This window comes from Anopheles cruzii, chromosome 2 (assembly GCF_943734635.1).
Source record: "Anopheles cruzii chromosome 2, idAnoCruzAS_RS32_06, whole genome shotgun sequence".
NCBI lineage: Eukaryota > Metazoa > Arthropoda > Insecta > Diptera > Culicidae > Anopheles > Anopheles cruzii.
Genome location: NC_069144.1, coordinates 54,329,979 through 54,350,351, shown reverse-complemented (window position 1 = coordinate 54,350,351; position 20,373 = coordinate 54,329,979). Strand labels below are relative to the sequence as shown.

The following is a 20,373-nucleotide window of genomic DNA, read 5'->3' as shown; positions in this document are numbered from 1 at the left end:
ACCGGTGGGGGAACGAATAAGAGCGAAAAAAGATCCCAAAACGCCAACCGAGCCAACCAAAACGGCACGGACACGACGTAAGACGGCGCGACAGACCCCTCACACTCCCGTATAGCTCGCCGTCTCGCTCCCGCACGGCCCCGAATGGCGTCTTGGAATTGGTGACTTTGGGGTGGGCAGCGAGCAAATGATGAAATCTCTTGCGTCCGTCCGCTAAATGTTTCCGCAGCGCCACTGGGTGCCAACGGGGGTCCACAGTGAGCCACGTACCAGCCTGCCTGCTCCCCCTTATGCTTGCATGTAAAAACATTCCCCCTGTCCGCTTGACTGTGTGGCAGGCAGGAAACGAACAGAACGAGAAAATCCTTCCATCGCCACTGCGTATGGTAAGAGTGCGCGGTTCGCGGTGCCCTCGCGCAGCTGATATGACCGCCGTATGACCGTCGCCGCCGCTGCCGCCGCCACCGTCCACCTTCCGCCCTGCGTGGTGCGCCCGTTCGAAGCAAAATAACATCCGCTTGGCTGCGATTGAATCGCCATATTTTGCCGTACGTAAGAAAGAACGCATATTCACTCCCTGGTGTAGCGCAGCCGTACCTGTAACGGTAACGCGTGGAGTGTAGCGATCCCATCCGGGGAAGCCAACCCGTGCTTACGCGTACCTGTGTGTGGCGCCCGAAGGTTGAAAAAAACGCGCTTGCCAACAGTTCCTACCAGAAGCATTCCCATTTCTTGAGTGTGTGTGTGTGTGCGTGCCACAGCGTCAAAACTTACCTGTGCGCATTGAGTCCGCACGAGTCCCGCCCGTGAGTGTGTTGGTGAGCGCGAGGCCGCCAGCCAGTCGCGGTTTGTGCGTAAAAGCGCGTACCGTCTGTGGTGCGTAAAAGTGTCAAGCGGTATGAATCGTTGGCCGTGACGCACCGGGGTCATTGCAGATTGTGTACACATTTTCCCAAAACGTCATCCGGTAGGGAAATATGCGCTCCAAAGGCAACGAAGCAACATAAACAAGGCTGCGGCTTGTGCGGTGCACACTTTGATGCACTCGGCTCGGGCGGCGTAGAAACAACGCTCACATCAGACGTGCAATCAACAAAGCAGCAGACGGATACGGCAGCAGCGCGTCATGCAGCAAAATAGAAAACGATTTTAAGCGATCTCTCCGCGGCGCTGCAGATTATCAACAGGACCACTTTGCCCGAAAAAATTGCGTGCTACACTGGACCGTGTGCGCGGGCATTGCTCTAATCGTGCTTCCGGCCGACCGCGAGAACCCGATTCCGTCGGCGCCAGTACCACCACCCATCCGGCAGCAGGTCACCCCGAGCGCCACCGATGGCTTCCGGTGGTAGCAGCGGAACGAGCAAAAGTAATGATGACTCGAAATGGTACTTTACTGCCGAGCAGCTCGCCACCTCACCGAGCCGCAAGTGCGGCATGGATGCGGACCAGGAGCTTATGTACAGACAGCGGGCAGCCAACCTGATACAGGACATGGGCCAGCGGTTGCAAGTGTAAGCACACTTCGGGCTCGTCTTCTCGGATGCAGTTTAATTTGAATCGAATTCCGTTGCCTTTTCCAGCTCTCAGCTATGCATAAATACGGCCATCGTATACATGCACCGTTTCTACGCATTTCACTCATTCACCCAGTTCCACCGGAACAGCATCGCTGCGGCTGCCCTATTCCTTGCAGCAAAGGTAAGACCAAAAATGTGCTCCGGAGCGACCAGATCTTGCCTTCACGTGTTTTTCGTCCGTCGTCCCGCCGTCCCCGTAGGTCGAAGAACAGCCGCGGAAGCTGGAGCACATCATAAAGGTGGTGCACATATGCTTGTGCCTCGAGGCGCCGGACCCGATGCGCGAGAGCTACGCCGAACAGGCGCAGGACTTAGTGTTTAATGAAAATGTACTTCTGCAAACGTTGGGCTTCGACGTTGCCATCGACCATCCACACACGCACGTCGTGAAAACTTGTCACCTTGTAAAAGGTAAAGAGGCAATCAAGGGAGGCTCGTCGAAACGCGGTTTTACGGTTTCCGTCTTTTTTCAGCTTCCAAAGATTTGGCACAGACATCCTACTTCATGGCATCCAATAGGTACGTGAAACGGGGGGGGGCACCCTCCAAATCGGTGCCGTCCGTTGACAACACTAACCCCCGGCCAACGTTTCTCCTTTGCAGCTTACACCTTACAACCATGTGCCTCCAGTACAAACCGACGGTAGTTGCCTGCTTCTGCATTCACCTGGCTTGCAAATGGTCCCGCTGGGAGGTGCGTCTGTCTTCCGGCGTTCCGTCGGTTTGAAGTGATACGAGAAACATTCACACTTTTTGTCATTATGTTCCTTCCATGCGCCCTTCCGGACGCTTCGGTTCTTGCTTCGACTCCCGGCACAGATTCCGCAGTCGAACGAAGGTCGCCACTGGTTTCACTACGTTGACAAGACGGTGACGCTCGATCTGCTGAAGCAGCTGACGGACGAGTTCTTGCACATATTCGATCGGTGTCCAACGCGATTGAAAAGCAAGATGAAATCGATTCGAGCTGACCAGGTGCCGGTAAGTGGTGTGATAGTGGCCCCCGGGTTGGTTAAAGGTGTCGTTTGAGACGGATGATTTCCGCTTTTGTGCAGGAGGAATCCGGACGACGCACGGGTAGCAGTAGTAGTGGCAGTAATGCCATTATGCCAGCCCCATCATCGTCTTCCGTGCCGCGTGGTGTCGACGAGGGAAGTAGCTCCTCATCGGTCGCCTCTAGTCATCACCGTCCCACGTCCACATCGTCCTCCTCCCATCCGCATTCGAAGCAGGGTTCAAACTGTAAGTGTTGGCCAGGTGGCGTTCCGATCACGATCTCACGATTAACGTTCCTAACCTTTCTGTGCAATCCCTCGCAAACTTTAGCCGATCAAATGAAGCAACAACACAAGATTCCATCATCGTCCGGTTCGAGCAGCAGATCGGGTCGCTCGGAACGACCGCCCCAATCGTCGTCATCCAGTTCCTCGGGACAGCAGCAACATTACGGTAGCGGCTCTAGCAGCAACAAAGGGCAACCGTCACTCTCCGGTCATCGTTCCGCCGGGGGGTTGCAGCAACCAACGGTAGCGAATTCCGGCTCATCGAATTCATCCTCCCAACGGGCACCCGGCTATGGTGGGGCGCACGAAGGGGGCAAAAATCGACAACCTGCCATGATGGGATCCGCGGGAGGAGCAAACGTTCCTGCTTCAGTTCCAGGCGGTGGTTCATCGGCATCATCGGCCGGTGCCGCTTCATCCATGCATTCCGGGTACAATCAGATCAAAGCCGATCGTCACAGTAGTAGTAGCGGTGGCCAGAAAGGCCCCCAGAAACAACAGTCGGCATCCGCACCGTACAACAGCATGAAGCAGCAGCAGCAGCAGCAACAGCAACAACAACAGCAGCAACAATCCGCTTCCCTCTTTTCCCATCCACCAAGCTACAACCAGTCGGTGAGTGGACGTGGCAGCAGCGGTGGCAGTGCATCGAATCTTGCCTCGACCGAAGCGGCCCCGGGCAGCAGCAGTCACCAGCTGAAGGCGACACACTCTCAATCCGGTGGCGCCGGCGGGGCTTCCGGGCTCGATTCGTCGTTCCGGTTGCTCGACGATTCGATCGGACGGTTGAACGATCAGATGCAAATGTGTACACCGCCGAAACAGAGCAAACCGTCGTCGATTTTCAGCCCCGATTGGAAGGATTCACAGAACGAAGGAATGGTCCCGACCGGGGGCAACAGTAAATCACGCTCCGCCGCCGGTCATTACGGTGCCGGTGGCGAACGATTGCTGAAACCACCGAAGGGGTCGCCAGGTAGCAAGAAGCAGCAGCAGCAACAGTTGCAACAGCAGCACCAGCACCACCACCAGCACCAGCAGCAACATGGCGCAATGAACGCTTCGATTGGCTCGGTTGGTGGGATGGCAGGATCTCAGGGAGCACGATCGGAGACAACGAAGAAGGAGCGCCGGTCGGAGGCACCTTCGGGAGGCAACAAACATCCGTCATTTGTCGACAAGAAAGGGCTTCAGGGTGGACCGTCGATGCCGGGCAGTAATCACTCCAGCGGCAGCCTAAAACGGGCACTCGATGGTAATACGCTCGGAGCGCACTTTCCCCCGACTGCGATGAACATGGATCCCTCGATGATGGCCGCTGGTGCCGAGCACAGCAAAGCGCCATCCGCGCCGACCAAGCGCCCCCATTCCGGGGCAAACGAGCAGATCCGGCAGGACGATGGTACCGATTTCCGGGAGCAGAAGGTCCGCAAAATGGAGTCCGTGCAGGCGACCACTGCCGCCTTCCTGGCGTCGTCGGCGTCACCCTCGGATCACCTGTTCAACTCCTCGTTCGATCTGGCCAGCACGTTCGATAAGATGGACACGTCGTCGTTGTTTAGCTTCAACGATCCGGGCTCGCTGCTGTCGCAACCGCTGCTGAGTGACTCGAAACCATCAACGCTGGCCAAGAGTGGTGCACTTTATAGCGGGGCCATCAACGGGATCGAGACGAATCCGGCGCTCGTGAGCAGTCTGTTGAAGGAAAGTTTGTTCAACGAAACGCCCAAGTTTGGCTCGTTGTACGATGCCGGAGGAGGAGGAGGAGGTCCTCCGGGCACCGGCGAAGGTGGTATGACGTCCCTGCCGGTCGACGTGGGATCCAAATCTTCACTACCGCTGCCGCCACCGTCCGATCAAGCGGCACCAACGGTGAGTCAAATGGACTCGAAATCGGCCCCCGAGAGTGGCTTGATGCTGCAGGGCGGAACGGCGGGTATGCACGATCCTGCTGGAGGTCCACCTTCTTCCTTCCCGTGGGTGGCAGCGAACGTAGCGGTCCCCCCCGGGGACACACCGGCAACGGCCAGCGTGCCACCGACGTCAACGCTACCACTCGTTGTCGCTGAAACGCCGGTGGCGACCACGGCGTCGACGGCGGCTTCTCCCTCGGACGATACCGACCAAGGTGGGCATCGGTCGAAGGGGGAGAAGAAAAAGAAGAAGGAAAAGCACAAGCACAAGGAAAAGGACAAGACGAAAGATCGCGATCGGGAGGAGAAGAAGAAGCACAAAAAAGACAAAGATAAGCATCGCGATCGTGAGCACCGCGATCGCGAGCAGGGAGGGCTGGCGCCGGATGGTGGCAGTGCCGAGGGCAGTGTGGTCGGCAGCGTTCACCCGGAGCCTCCACCGGGGCCGATCAAGATCAAGCTCAATCGATCGATGGTAGAAGGCGCCGCAGGCGCTGGCGGTGCTGCCGGTCCTACCATCGGCCACGCGGGTAATGCATCGTCCGGTGCCGACGGGTTAAAGATTAAAATTCCAAAAGATCGTCTTTCCGGTGCGTCCTCACTGCCAGCGTCCACCATCGGTGCCCCCGGTACGGCGCCGTCCGGTGGGTCTGCGTCGTTGAAGTTGAAAATCTCTAAGGATAAGATTGAACACTACAACATCAGTGCCAGCGAGGGGTCGGTTGGTGCACCGGGTGTTGCCGGTGGCAGCGTGTATGGTGCGGGTTCCGGTATTCCCATGCCGGTCGCAGGAGGCCCCGTTGGTGGTGTGCCCCATCTGGTGGCACCAGGTGGCGTTCCGTTAGCGGTAGCGGGAGCATCCGGTAGTGGCAAGAAGAAGGATAAAGATCGCGACAAGGATCGTAAATCAAAAGCGGACCATGGCAGTCGACAGAACGGCAGTGGAACATCCGGTGGCGGCAACCTTTCTGGCAGCAACGGTGGAAAATCTTCTCACAAGGTACGTTACGTGTGGTCCTATAAAATGATTCCTAAACTTCGCCACAATGAAAACGCCACACGCTTTCCACTTTGACAGACTTTTACGAACGTTCAGCAGCAGCAACAGCAACAGCCATATGCCATGCTCAACGCAAACCAAACGGTGACGTCGGTCCCAGCATCACTGGTTGGTGGTATGCACGGCTATCATCATTCCGCACCCGGTTTTGAGTATATGCAACAGCCACATCAGTCACTGAGTGCACTCCAGCAGCAACAGCAACAGCAACAGCAGCAACAACAACAGACACAACAGCAGCAACAGCAACAGCAACAGCAACAATACTACTCCCAGTACGGACAGTATGGCTCGCAGCAGCAGCAGCAGCAGCAGCAACAGTATCAGCAGTTTATGAACTCGACACCCGGTGTCGGTGCTGGTAAGCTTCCCGGGCAGCAACCGGGACCGGGTATGCAAGTACCGTCGCAGCATCCATCGTACTATTACGGTGGCGGAGGGCAGGGTGGTGCAGCGGCACCCACCAGCCAGCAGCAGAGCGGCAAAAAGTAGGCAGCCACACGAAATGCACACGTACACAGTTTGGTGTCTGTGTGTGCTGCTCACTATTCCGGGTGGTGATCGGATTTCTTTTTTTTTGGGGCACTATACTAGGCCTCCACACGAAACCGAACACCTTCATTACTGACACCCCTTGTTGGTGGGAATTTCGTTTACTTAAACCCTAACTGTTGCGATTTTATGACCCTACTATTGCTATTTTAGGTTTCGTTTTTCTTCTTTCAATCTAGACCCGTCAAGTTGCCGGCTTCCGATTTAATTTGTAGCAAATAATGACAACTCATTTATCTTTATAAAACAAAACACACAAAAAATGTTGATCGGCCATTTGTTTTCAATACAAAAAAAATCGGCTAAAAGTTGTTCGGCCCTTAGGATACGCCTCAATTGCCAACCAATTTACTCAACTAACAATCGGATTCGACGGCCGCCACGGCAGCCTGTCCCCCCCGGGATCGGATGCCATTGTTGCTGCAAGATTGGTTTCCCTGCATTTGTTACGTTAGAGGCTTCATATAGGGCACACTTCGTAGGGGTTCTAGCCTATAAGCGCACCGTTCCCGCCGGAGCCTTGAGGATGCTGGACTGTTCCTGGGTAGGAAATCTAATAAAACGCAATCCAAAATCTGTAAATGGTTGCCAATAGTTTTCGACAAAAGCTATGCGACAGAGCTATGCGACAGAGCTATGCGGGATCGAACGATCGTAGAATACTAATCGCTGCCGGAACGATCTGGTACTGTGTATCTAAACACTGGCTACTCAATGCGGATCGCCGGCAAAGAGCGATGCAAAAGAAACATCCCAAACGGAAGGAGGTGTCCGATGGCCGATATTATGGGTCAATATTAGAAAACTTCTTAGAAGTATAACTTTCTTTCCTATGAATGGCCGTCGGTAAAGAATTGTCTTAAAAGAAGCGAGCAACAAGAGGACGAAATAGATACAAAATGGAACACAAAAACAAACTTAATCCTAGAGCAGAGTTAGTAAACGTAAACGATAGGAAAAATATTGGAGTCGTCCGAACGGACGGGAGTGGATGTGTGTACATATATAAGCGCATTTGGCCACAACAACTGCAAAGCAATTATCTTAGCCTTCCCGACGGTCTCGAGGGAGATTTCTGTACTGTGCTTCGGGCTTAAGGAGAGTGTCGCTGCGGTTGCGGAGTGACAACAGGGCTATCGAACATACGATCGCCAGCTTGATGAGGGCTTACGGCCTCCGCGGGTTAGCACAACAACAGCAACATTTATCGTTTGCTGAAGGACTTGGTGTGTACCTCTTTACCAAAACGGGGGTCCGAAATTGAAGCTGGAACTAATAGTACTACAACGTTGAAATACGGAAGGGTGGCACGTCGCGCAAACTGCCGATTGCCGCCGGATAAACAAATGATGAGCATTAATAAAAAAAAACAAACAAACAAAACTCCTTGCTTCCTTTCGCACAGGAATGCACTCACTGAACCTATTACTGCTAAAAGCTATTCGTGTAATTTAACGTCATACCCAAAAATATCACGCAAGTATGCATTAAAAAGGAGAACAACACAAAGAGGTATATCTACAAATTTGAATTTGGCAAAATCGAATGTATAATCCCACTTATAAATCAATTGATAACGAAAGAGCATAAGCAGCAGTAATGTGGTTTGGCACTGACTAAATGTGCAAACAAACAAGCAAAAAAAAGCCCGTAAATATGTCTTCGATGCTACGCAGCACCTGCGCCGTCGCTTGCGGGCCGTTTCCGTTTTGCTCCGTGCGAGATCAACGATCAGCACTTTACAGGCAGCGCAAACGAACGCATTCGAAAACATGGATTTTGTTTTAAACTCAACTAATAGCCGCCATTGGAGATAATCGATGGTTTCCGTTACGATTCTGATCTTACGAAGGCTTGCGCGCAGGTTGTCCGTGTGGTGTGGTGCGTAGCATAATGGGCGTAATATTGAGTAAAGCTTAAAAAATTGACAAAAAGGAAAAAAAAAACGTTCACAAATTGTATGCTGTACACTCTTGTTGAAACGAAAAAAACAACAAATCTACACAAAACACTTGAACCGATAAGTCTGAATTAGAGGGAAACTGTAGTAGACGAAATGGGTCATAAGAACTCGGATGCGAGGCACTAGTTAGTCCATGAGAGTGAGAGCAAAGCAGTTAGTAAGGAGTTCGTACTAAGGCGCGACGATGGTGAGCGGAGTGTGAAGCGGATAATCGATACTATAATAAGTTTTTCCTGTTGTTGAAGCAAAACACACCGAACTTGTTTTGTTCCGTGCCAGAGCCAGAGCAGATGAGTGCGTCAGTGGATGCAGTGTCTTTCCTTAAACCCTTAAATCGAACCTTTCACACCCTTCTATATTAGTGCATTGCGGGACTCTGTACCACGATCCTCGATCACTTCTGCTTGTAGCGATTACGTTAACCTGCAGCGAGATTCGGGAAAAGCAGAACCATTGGGGACAAAGTAGTGTAACCCACAAATAATCGAATGATTGGTGTATATCTTGTTTGTCTAGAAAGCAGTCGAAGGGCAATCAGAAACGGAAGATAGTCCTGGCGGCACTTGGGAGAAAGATCGACGAAAGTGGCGGGAATAAAAATTGACACACGGATGCTGCATACCCCGAATTCCTGGTGTACATTTGTTAGCCTAAAGACTGCGGTCGTATGAAATCAATATTTACCTTATTTATACCTTAACTATCTTTACGTCTATATAAGGTTATCTTTACGTTGGTATTCATTAAGTTTAAATAAAGGTAACAGAGGCCCCGACGACCTGGAACAACGAACCGTGTGTGTCCATGTGTTTTAATCGATTGCAATTAGATTTAGTAGCCCGCCCGTCATTTGGTAAGTCGATCATTTGACCGTTTCACTTCAAAAGCGATCGGTTTGTTCGTGTTTGTACCGTCGAGCGCCGGTGAAAATCGGCGCCGCTGCTGGGCGCAGTGACGCAGCGCGCGCTCGGTACACGATTCGGCTGAACTCGCGGAACCGCGTAAACCTCAGTCAACGACGGACCACCGAACGCGAGAGACGCACGCGGACTTCAAGTAGAGTCTGACGAATCGAAAACGGTAAAATTGTGTGCCTGTTTGCGACGCAATCGTGACGCGATGAGTCGCACTCCGGAACGTGGGCGCGTGTGAAGCGACGAGTGTGTGGGGCGCGGAGGCCGCGGGCGCCGGTTAAATACGATATTCAATTATGCATACGCTGCGGGCCGCGTTGCATTAGCGCGGGCCGCGTTGCGTTGCGAAGAACTTAGCATTTTCCACACGCCGAACGGTGAACGCGTGAAGCGCAAATAGATGGACCCCGTCGTGGCGGCCGCCGGATCCTCGGTGTGTGGTCGTCGGTGTGGCCCCATTTTCGTTCCGGAGTTGTTTTGTGGCGATTGTTTATGTGGCCGTTGGTTTTTCTCTTTTCAATTTCTCCCCCTGTTGATGGTGCTTCTTTTCGCGTGTTTAATGAACGTCCCGTACCTTTCTTGGCGGGCGGGATGTCGGTGCGTGCCTTGTCGACGTTTGCATTTTTAATGCGAGCCGTGCCGAGCGGAACTCAAAACTCTACCGCTTGTAAACCTAAACTTACCGCAGAATAAACTAACGGTGCGCTCGCGCTCAGTAGAAACACTTTCCGCTCCCGAGGCAGATAAGGTTTTTGGGACGCAAACACACGATCGAATCGGTGATTGCTCCCGGGGTGGCCAATCACAATGAAGCAATCAGTGGGGGGCTTTCGGGAGCAGTTCCATAGTGCAACCAATTGTGTCAACAAACCTCGAGCGATACGCTTCGGCGCTTTTTGCCGTGTGTGATTGTGTTGATAAGGCATCTGATGGATCTTGTTCTCTTCTTATTTCTTACCCAACCCAGCGAGCAACACAGTTTGCGCCGAGAAACAAAGTTGTGCACGTTCTGGACAGGTGGCTAGTGTTGTTGCCTTAGTTTTGTAATCAGACGTCGCTTTAATTGATCTACAGGCCAATATGTCGATGAAAATGCCCGTTCTGGAAGATGACGAGCGGTTTGCGCTGATGCAGGTAAGCCAAGGCAAGCGGGGCTAATCCGAACGGGTTCGTTATCGAACATGATAAGATAAAGTTTCTGCCAGTTGTCTTCGGTGACTAACGTCGTGGGCCCGTTTGATCTTCGTCTGTGTCTCAAAATAACCCCGAAGATAAGCGGCTCAAAAGTGAGCTGCAGCTTGTAACGTCTTCTAGAGCCGTGAAAGTTGGCATAAAAATATGAAGCCCCGGTGCCTCAGTTCACGGAACGATGCGCAGTGATCGCTCGTACACACAGACGCACGCGGTACGCACATCAAGGGCCCGTTTCGTTCCGCTGAGCGGACGATCGGATGCTACAATTAAGAAGAAAAACTTCACTTCCGGTTGCGGTTTCGGTATGCGGTATGAGTAGTCGAAATGACGCTTTATCGAAGATCGCCACCGTGCCGCGAGTCGAGAGTGTTTTGCTGCACGCGCACCAATGGCTGGCTTCTGATGATGCTTAATTGTGTTGCGGTTGTTTTTATCGTCCAGTTAAAAGTGATGAGAACAGCAAAATCAAACGCTATGATTTCTCATCGTTGCTTTAAAACCGCATGACGGCGGTGGTGGCCGCTCGAAGCACGGCATCTTATCTAATCATTGCAATCGACTGATACGATAATTTATAGCCGACCGATATGATTGTTTGATATTTGAACACCCGTGTCACGCGCACACACACACACCCCGTTGACGTTCACCTTGAAAATTTTTCACACACAAAAAAACAAAAAGCTCGGTCAAATCGATGTCGGTCGATGTTTTCGAACACAAATTGGTGTGTTCGGTGTGCGCCATTCCAATTTGCGGGCCCAGTCGCAAGATTGTTGTTCACAACAAGTCATCTACCGCGCGATCCAACTCGCCCCGATCGACCTCTTTCGGTCTCGACCGAAAATTATTCGAGCAAAACCACCGGCCGGAAGCACACAGCGGCGTTACGAATCGCCTTCTACCGCCGTGTTTTTTACAGCTTGTGCGCGCTGCGATATGCTGGCTTTCGTCTCATATTTGGAAGCGAGGCCGCTGTGAACTACATTCACTTCCTTCCGTAACCTTGAGCTCAGCCACGGTCGCCGGTTGGCATCACCGGCGACCGATGTCGGTGGCGGTGGGGTTCCCTGGCGATGGATGAACGTGTGCTTCCGACACCCAGAGTACGGTTTCGCAATGAAACACACACAAACCGCATGGCTGACGGTGGTTGATTAGCTGGTTTCGTACAAGTGTGGCTAAAAATACTCCACACCAAATCTAGCGTCGTTTTGACTTGAACTATTCGTTGAAGTCTTTCTATTGATGGGTAAGCGACGAACCCGTTCGTTGCCGGTGCCCAGGAATGGGCCGGTTCCGGTTGCCGGTTCAATCGAATGCGGGTGGCGTGGAATAATAAACAGACCTGAGGATATATTAATAAGCAGAAGTGTTCGTCATTAGCCACCCAGAACGCTTACTAACTTTGGTTCGGTCGATCGTAAATCAACTCCGATTCGTTGGTGAATTTTTATTTCAATACTGACCACGAGTTCGAGCCTGATCGTGATCAAGCTTTAAGATTCAGTAGATAACGCGTGGCAGAGGCCAGAATGATTGAGAGAAAAATTGTAAAAGCACATTAATTGCAGGCCCATTACCGCCGATGACGACAATGACGGGAAATTGTTACCTCGGCGGTGTCGGACACATCTGATCCGACTTACGCAATCGAAGCCACGGTCTCCTAAATGAGACCCAGGGATCCACGCGCCCGTTCTGAGTCCCGGGTGTGGCGGCATGCTGGCCACTGATTTGCCCTAGCCGTCGTCCCGATACCCGTTCCTGTAATTGTGCGGCAAATTATATCAGATGCCCAGCGCAACTGACAATTATTTTAGCATTATCCACGTCAATTGATATCAATGTACTGGGAGGCGTGTGTTGCACGGGACACTGTACTCGGTGTCCAACTTCGGACATTACCGTGGAAAATCGCCTTCACGCTCAATCGCTTTTGAAACCGGAAAGACATTCAATTCTAGTTCCAATCAGATCGGAACTTAAACTCAACGATTTCTGTTTCCTCCGAAATTTGCCTCTCGTTATTCAACCGTTAGATCGGAACCCATCAAATGTCGTTCTGGTCGTTGACCGTACGGCGACATTATGCATTTAGCCACCAGACCAGACCGGACACTAAGTCACTGTGTCATGCGGAGGAGGGTTGTCCACCACAACCGGCTCGTGTTGTTGCCGATGTTTCAAGACCTTCGAGCCGGCAAATGCTGCGACACTGTAAGGGTGGCCTCTTCGGTGGCCGAACCTCCCGTTCACCCTAACGGCGACGCGGGCGCGCGTTATGATTTTCCTTTTCTAGCCTGAATGCACGCAGCACCAGCCGATAGTCGGTCAGGGTGTACAGCTGTTGGGCTCCGGCGCGCCGATCGATGAACGGTGGATGCTGTTGCGCGATCTGGCCTCCTCTCTTTCTGCCGGCGCCAGTGAATGCTTTGGGTAGAAAAAGTTGTTCACCTTCAGCTGCAGTTTTCCGCGCTCCCCATTGGCCGCGTCGCGGTGGTATCAAACCGGGTTTTGTGGCAGGAATGAGGTGGGAGCATAAACATTATAATTTCTATGCTCGTTGCACCGTCGAGGCGGGTGCGACGCCGCCTAATGCACGACACAGATGCGCGGGCCGCTATTTTTCGTGCTTTTTTGCGCGAACTGGCCCGGTCCGGTTCACGGTCGCCCGGTGATTCCGCCAACTGCTACAGACGGACCTTTAAGGACCATAACATGACGTTTTAATAAAATCAGTTCGATGGAATTTCCCAACCCCACCCGACGATAGTGGCGATCACCGATGCGGCCAGTTGCGCGTTCATTTGCATACGGGTGGCGCGGTCGTGGTGTGGCGACATCTGAAGTAGTTCAGCGCTCTGCTAACCGTCGCGATCGGTTCATGGGCGTTCGTTATTGTTTGCTTGACCCACGAAAAGCATCTTTTTCGATTGGAATTCGCAGCATCCAGTGTTGTTTTCCAATTTCTATGGCGCTAGGATAGCTTCACAACAAAGTTGCACTTGGATCACCCGATCATTTATTATGTTTGACAGCAAAGAAAGTTAGGATTGGTTCGGTGAAGCCTTACGGCGCCACAATAGACAACAGAAGAAATGTTTTATCACACACCATTATCGTCATGATTTCACACCACAGCACCAGGAACTTAGTGTGGCGCACGATCATGATGAGGACCCTGTGGTGACAGTATCTGGTATACTATCGACAATAAGAGGCTTTCGTTTGCAATTGGAATCGCTTTTCCTACTTTCCACAGACGGCAGGTTTTAAACAAACCACGCCGTTGCCGACGGCGATTGCACTATGTTTCGCCATTACGACGCCACTGGATATGAATATGAATTGCATAAATCGCAAACGCAACCCGGCGAGGGGCTAATGAAGAGCAATGGTGCGAATTTTCATTAGCCTCCGGTCCGGTTTAATTGTGCTTAATGTTCTGCCTAATGCTGGCCGTAAATGTTTTCAGTGTAACACCTTTGTTCGTTTCAAAGGAGTCTCCACGGTTAAGCGCAATAAATCGATGGGTGAATAATTGGAGGAAATTGAAGTTTTATTTTTACAACCGTTCCGGCCCGTTAAGGAGCCAAGTGACGAGGCAAAATGGTGCCCCTCAAATGTGCACGTTCATTGGTTTCTTGGCCAGCAAACAATGATCGATTTTGATGTGTTTGTGACTCGCAATAAAACAATGTTTCTGAAGCAATGATGAGCGATTTTTCGACGTCAACTCGTCAAAGTCAATCGAACGCTAGCCAAACTGCCCCGGTGCTTCACGTTTTGTCCGTTGTTCTTTCCTGCACTACCACTGCCACCGACGTACCCAGAGCCCGGATCGACGGCGCAAAAATAGGCCCTCGAACGGCGGTCCGCAGGTTGCGCACTGTGCCCCATCTTGTTTGCTCAACCGTTGCGGTGCTCCGTTGTGCACGTTGCACCCAGCGCCGAAGAACCTCGCCATTCGGATACTAAGAGTGTGAATCGCGCTGCAATTCCGCGCTGGCCGATGGCGCCTGCCCGTGCTTGGCAGGCAACAGTTTGAACACACTAAATACATCGCCCGGACGCACAGTGAGCCAAAACAGTGCGTTTTGCAGTTTGTGTTTGGAAACTCGGACACCTCCGGACTGTGCAATCGGGTACCGGAATGCTTCAAACAATGTTCGACCTGAAGAGACCCTGACACTAATGGGCTGCAGACGTAGCAAAGAACCACAGACCAAGAAACGAGGACCGTTCGGCGTTTGGCTTTACATGAAGTGCATATTAAAATCAAATAATTACAGTCCTTACCGATTTCCAAACGTTTGGCCTCGAAACGTCCCACAAAAAAGCCTGAAATGAAATCCCCACGAAATTATAGGAAAATGTCAAAATCTCCTTTCAACAAGTCGAATTAAAATGAACGACATATTGCATTCCGTTCCCTTTCACCGCATCAGAGTCTGTGCAGAGTGATTGTCTTTTTTCAAGTCTTGCGATATCAGCCGATCCATTCCCAGTGCAGTCCAGGCGCCGGGTTTTCACATTCACTTCAGTCTGCCGAAGGTCCGGCCAGCCAGAACGCTACCATCCGCATCTTGTTGTCGTGGCGTAATCGCAATCACAATAATCGCGCCCCAAAGACAAGCGCCCAATACTGGCACGGCGACTGTTTTCGGCTGTCTTTACATTTTTCCGACGCCCTTCCAAAAATAACCGAACTTTCGGCCGATTGGAGCTCCCTGTCAATTTGGCGGACAACGTCGATTGGCGGCGGCGGCGACGGTGGCGGCCGATCGGTGGCCGGTTTGCGTAAGGCTCGGCTCGGGTCTGCCGTACTTGCCGCAAACGCACGGAGCAATCACGGAGGCCCCTTGTCTTGCGTAGGCCAATGCCAGCGGTTCCAAGGCGATCGATGTACCTGGCTGCCGGTTGCCCGGCTACCACATCCGCTCCCGTTGCTCGTTATTTGTTGACACTGACCGCCGACCGTTCGGTGAAACGGTGCGTGGTTCGATTGTAAATGGTTTTGGCCAACTGTAGTTGCCATAAATATGCCAAACCAAGGGCTGCACCACCCCCCGCATCTATCGTTCGGTCGTCGTTTACGTAATGAAGTAATTGTGGCACAGTTCAGCGTTGATCGTTGACCTTGCCCAAGGAAACGTGGCTGGCAGCATAACTAAGCGCTGACCTTTCTGAGCGCAGGCATCTCTCATCAAGTGTATCGAATCGGACGCCATCAGGTACATCCTATTAATTTAGGGTTTGATCGGACCGGTCGTTGAGTAAGTTATTTTGCTGGTGAGGTTTGAACTTCCCACGTATCCGCTAGTTCACGGTTCAACGATAGCGAAAGCCACAAAAGCCGCGTCGAAGATTGTTGACACGCCAGACTGCAGCGAAGTGTCAATTGTGATGCCACAAAGCTGCAAGGTGATCGTACGGCAGGTTAAAGGTTGATGATCTTACGACGTCAAGGATCTTGAGGCGATTGTTGTCACTTTTCAAGCGACCGCCCTGAAAGGGTAGGCAATTGGCAAAGGAAGTCATTCTTTGTCAGCTTATTTCGACACCCTCCTGAGACTTGATCCAATCCGAGGTGCAACTTCCTTACTTTGCCATTGACCGTTTGTGGCACCGGCGGCGGGGTTTGCAGGCCGCGCATTGTGGCGGTGCGATTGTTGATGCACCGTCGAACACTTTCCGACAGCCTTCCCACGGCCAGTAATCGGTAGTGCTGAATCGCTATTTTAATTACTCGCGCCTTCTCTCGATGGCCTGTCACGAAGGGGTTGATCAGCTTATTGCTGAACCCAGCTGTGCGGCTCATTTCTCCGGGTTGTTTTGCATAATTACTACATGCGCAACTGTGCTGCGCGTGCCAAACCTGTGGTTAACCTTTGGTCCCATCCGATGCGAAGGTGTAGCCCAAGAGTTGTAATGGCAAGAAGTAGGTTTACTTAAACGCTGACATATGGGCCAAGATTCAATGCCGTTGACGGTACACGGCTTTTTGTATTTGATGTTTAATTCCCTAGCTTCGGACGGCGCCGGTTGACCTTGGTCGATCTGAAATACCTCGCCTTCGGTGAATAAACTAAAATCGCACGAAATAAAATCGATTGAAGTGAGTTTTGTTTGCAATTTTGAATAATTTAGCTTTGTTGTAGATTGCAATCGGTTTGTAGTTTGTGCCGATGCGAACGTTGCATCGGCCAACAGGACCATGATGATAGCGAATGAAACGATTATTGAATTATTGATGAAACGATGATTGAATCATTGTTTTCCTGAATGGTTAGAGGAAAATTGTCTTGGAATGTGGATTCTTTATCGATCGGCTTATTATGCATACTTTGATTGCTCTGCTTAACAACAAAGCAAACAAACGAAAATATTTTCATGGTTGGGAAAGTTTTCGTTTTCAACTGCCAATCGTATGTTTTGTATATAAAACTCATCTTTCTGGCTTAAGTAAAAATAAAAATGAATGAACAGATTTTAGTTTTTTCTTGGTTGGACGTTTCACGAATTTCGTTAGGCAATGAAGACAATTGATCAATCGATCAAGTCACTAGCTTTCTTCTGAACTGGTTTGTGTTTCATTTATCACTTGGATTTATTGCTATTAACTTAACATACTTGGGGTGCGATTTCAAATTTGGAAAATAATCCCTGCTACACGGCATAAGCACAACCATTGTTAACTGGTAATTAGTCAGTCACGTCAAGTGCAGCGTCGTCTTCGTCGAAGCAAAGATTAATTTTACATCCTTAACCTCATCACCCGAACAATTGCTGTGTACTGGAGTTCTAACGATATCGCCTTGAATGGATGAATCGGTGTCTAGGGTTACGCAAATTGTGCATTTGACTGATAGTGGAAGAGATTCAATTATTCACGCCGTTAGCAGTGATTTACACCACGCGAGGGCTAAGTTCAAGTGTACATCGTCTAACATTCGAGGCATTCTACCTTGGGGACAGGTCGGACATACATTTTTTCTGCCCGGTTCTTAGTATGACCATAACTTGTTCGGATGGTTTTAATTGTCAACCTTCTGCCAGCATATCCAACGCTGCCGAGCCAAGGTCTGCCGAGTTCAAGTTCTTCTCAAGAAATTGTGATTGAGCTGATGCAGCAGCTGACAAATGCGAGGGTCACTGGTGGCCTCGGATGAAGGCACTAGTGACATTCAATTCTTAATCCGTGTTGTACTACGATATTGAACTAAATAGCGAGATACAGGTACAACCTGTGAGCGGTGACCGTGTTAGGACATTTTCGAAACTCGCTATCCGCTAGCTGGTCCGAGAAAACCAAATGCCATTGAATCTAACCTTCATTTCTGACCGCTCGTTTCTTCTTTTCTCGCTACAGTTTCGCCGCAAGGTGGCAGATGTACTAAAACCGGAGCACGATGACTACTATCTGTTGCGTTGGCTGCGAGGTAAGTGTAACCGAGTGGTTGGTCGGCGTTTTAACCCTGGTTGCTCTAATGAGCCGTGGAGCTAGCTGCACTGCGTGAGTGCATGGACTGAACTGTCCGGAACCGGTTCAGAGTTGTGCCTTCTATTGATACTAATTAACCGTTGCGCGAAGAGACACATATTTCAAATTATTACCATTGTTGGTGTTGCCAGCTTTTGTTTTTGTGTAGCGTGTGCGACCTCATGGTAGTAATTGTTTTCAGTTTCGTTTTTTAATTTCGTGGCTAGAACAATTTTCGCTAGAACTTTGGTTCGGTGGCAAAAGCTTAACTGAGAACCTCTTTCAAGGCAAACGGGGTGGTCATTCGGGTGGATAGCTAGTTTCAAAAATGGATTGTTTTCCCCAGATTGGAATTGAAATTCCAATAGGCTTGACAGAAGTGACAAACAATACAACACACAATAATGGCGGTTTTAATCACTAGCACGCAACTGGAATCCGGAAGCGGCCGAGAAGATGTTGCGTGATTCGGTGAAGTTCCGCGAGCGCTGGAATACAGATGAGATCGCCAAATGGCCAACGCCCCAGATACTACGCGATTACAGCCCGCACGGTGTGTCCGGGTACGATAAGGAGGGCTCCCCGATCATCATCATTCCGTTCGCCGGTTTCGACATTTGGGGCCTGCTGCACACCGTGTCCCGGGCCGATATTATCCGTATGACGATGCAGGCCCTTGAGGGCTACATGCAGCTGGCGTACGAGCAGAGCCAAAAGACGAGCAACCCGAACAGTCGCCAGTTTGTGGTGGTGTTCGATATGGAACAGTTCCAGTTGAAGCAGTACATCTGGCGGCCGGCGAGCGAGGTCGTGATTTCGCTGATCAAAATGTACGAAGCCAACTACCCGGAGATCCTCAAGTGTTGCTACATCATCAACGCACCGAAGGTGTTCGCCTTCGCGTACAACATGGTGAAGAAGTTCTTGGGTGAGTACACGATCGACAAGATTCGCATCTACAAGCTGGACCGCAACAAGTGGCTGCCGGCCATACTGGAGCGGTGCGACCCGGACCAGATCCCGGCGTATTTCGGGGGCACTCAGACTGACCCGGACGGCAATCCGAAGTGTGAGCAGAAGATTTGCTGGGGCGGCAAAGTGCCGAAGTCCATGTACACGTCGAAGGAGGATAGCTTCAACAACAACCTGACGTTCACCGAGACGGAAATTCGGAAGGGTAGCAAGCTAAAGCTGACCTTTGACTGTGAGGATATGGGCTGTTTTCTGAAGTGAGTATAGTTTCACTGTTGGGTGTGTAACGGTTTACGATAACAAGACCGAGGCCGATGTTTGAGGTGGGGTGCGTCGAAAGGTTGATTTTTCCGGTAAACATACGCCACACATGGTTGGTCTGCGGAATGCCAATAATATTTGTCTTAAAGACTCATATTTATTGAACCGATCCACACACGCCCATATTGTACAACATAGAAGAAGGCATTCGCTCTACCGTAAAGCAATTAACACGTTATTCGCGGTCATTCCTTTCGCCAGATGGGAATTCCGGACGTTCGACCACGACATCAAGTTTGGGGTCAAGTGCGTCAACAAGAAAACGGACGAAGCTAACATCGAGGTGCCGCTGAAGCGCGTATCCTCGCATCAGGTCGACGAGTCCGGCTTCATCACCTGCCAGCCGGGATGCACTTGTAAGTATCGAGAGTGGACACTGGACGGAGTTGTTGCGGTGTTCGAAGGTTTAATTTTATTGAACTCTTGATTTACTCCACCCCAATTAGATCACGTCCTGTTTGACAATTCGTATTCGTACTTCAAGACGAAGAAAATTCGCTACTCCGTCCTCATGACGGCACCGCTGAGCGATGTGGAGCAAACGGTGGCCCCGATTGCCGTGACAGAGGAAACGGATCCGGAAGCGAGCGAAGATCACGAAAACGATCTGCCCGCCTAGTCAATACCTGGTACCTAGTAGCTACGCCCGCGGGGTGGAAAATGGAAGTTGCAGAAAGATTCTGAACCAACTGAAATGGAAGCATTCTACAAAAAACTGTTCTCTACCAAAGATTATTTCTGTTTTAATTCCTTCCAATTTGGCACACAAGAACGGAGAACTTTTTTATCACAACATGACGGGGGGCTTACTAGGTGAAATAAATTAAATAATTGTTTCCAACAGTCTTACACTTGGAGGGACAATTGAATCCGGGCCCCGGTGATACGTAGCCGAAATCGCGAGTAAGACCGTGTTCTTATAATTTCGGGGTGCCGCCTCCATGCGTTAGTACATAAGACAGATTGTGTATTAATATAGACTGGTGATAAATGAAGCGCACGGCAGTTACTGTGGTACTTATAGATTTAAATCGTATCGTTTCAAACGCCGAAGGGGGTCTGTAAAATAAAATGGGTGTTAATTGTAGTCGATCAAACAAAACTTACGGTCAAGTAACGATTGACTTCATATTGT

At 50.8% G+C, this 20,373-nt stretch overlaps 2 protein-coding genes across 2 annotated transcripts; both read left to right on the top strand.

Moving 5' to 3' along the window:
* Window positions 1–1,208: 1,208 nt before the first annotated feature.
* Window positions 1,209–9,143, top strand: LOC128268680 (cyclin-T). The gene is made up of 10 exons (XM_053005857.1): window positions 1,209–1,514; window positions 1,584–1,701; window positions 1,781–1,991; window positions 2,054–2,099; window positions 2,184–2,274; window positions 2,400–2,561; window positions 2,636–2,822; window positions 2,907–4,652; window positions 4,725–5,776; window positions 5,855–9,143. Exons 1-10 carry the CDS (start codon window positions 1,336–1,338, stop codon window positions 6,326–6,328), a joined length of 4,266 nt encoding a protein of 1,421 aa, XP_052861817.1. The 5' UTR covers window positions 1,209–1,335; the 3' UTR covers window positions 6,329–9,143.
* A 228-nt stretch (window positions 9,144–9,371) lies between these two features.
* LOC128278242 (SEC14-like protein 2) lies at window positions 9,372–20,320 on the top strand. The gene is made up of 6 exons (XM_053016924.1): window positions 9,372–9,431; window positions 10,233–10,399; window positions 17,835–17,904; window positions 18,370–19,174; window positions 19,440–19,594; window positions 19,685–20,320. The coding sequence occupies exons 2-6, from the start codon at window positions 10,346–10,348 to the stop codon at window positions 19,855–19,857; spliced, it is 1,257 nt and encodes a 418-aa protein (XP_052872884.1). The 5' UTR covers window positions 9,372–9,431; window positions 10,233–10,345; the 3' UTR covers window positions 19,858–20,320.
* The last annotated feature ends 53 nt before the right edge of the window (window positions 20,321–20,373 follow it).

Coding starts and splice junctions, on each gene's coding strand:
- LOC128278242 (XM_053016924.1), top strand. CDS start 10,346: ATGTCGATGAAAATGCCCGTTCTGGAAGATGACGAGCGGTTTGCGCTG. Junction 17,905..18,369: donor TCTGTTGCGTTGGCTGCGAG/GTAAGTGTAACC, acceptor TTTAATCACTAG/CACGCAACTGGAATCCGGAA. Junction 19,595..19,684: donor CTGCCAGCCGGGATGCACTT/GTAAGTATCGAG, acceptor CACCCCAATTAG/ATCACGTCCTGTTTGACAAT.
- LOC128268680 (XM_053005857.1), top strand. CDS start 1,336: ATGGCTTCCGGTGGTAGCAGCGGAACGAGCAAAAGTAATGATGACTCG. Junction 1,992..2,053: donor AACTTGTCACCTTGTAAAAG/GTAAAGAGGCAA, acceptor GTCTTTTTTCAG/CTTCCAAAGATTTGGCACAG. Junction 2,823..2,906: donor TTCGAAGCAGGGTTCAAACT/GTAAGTGTTGGC, acceptor CGCAAACTTTAG/CCGATCAAATGAAGCAACAA.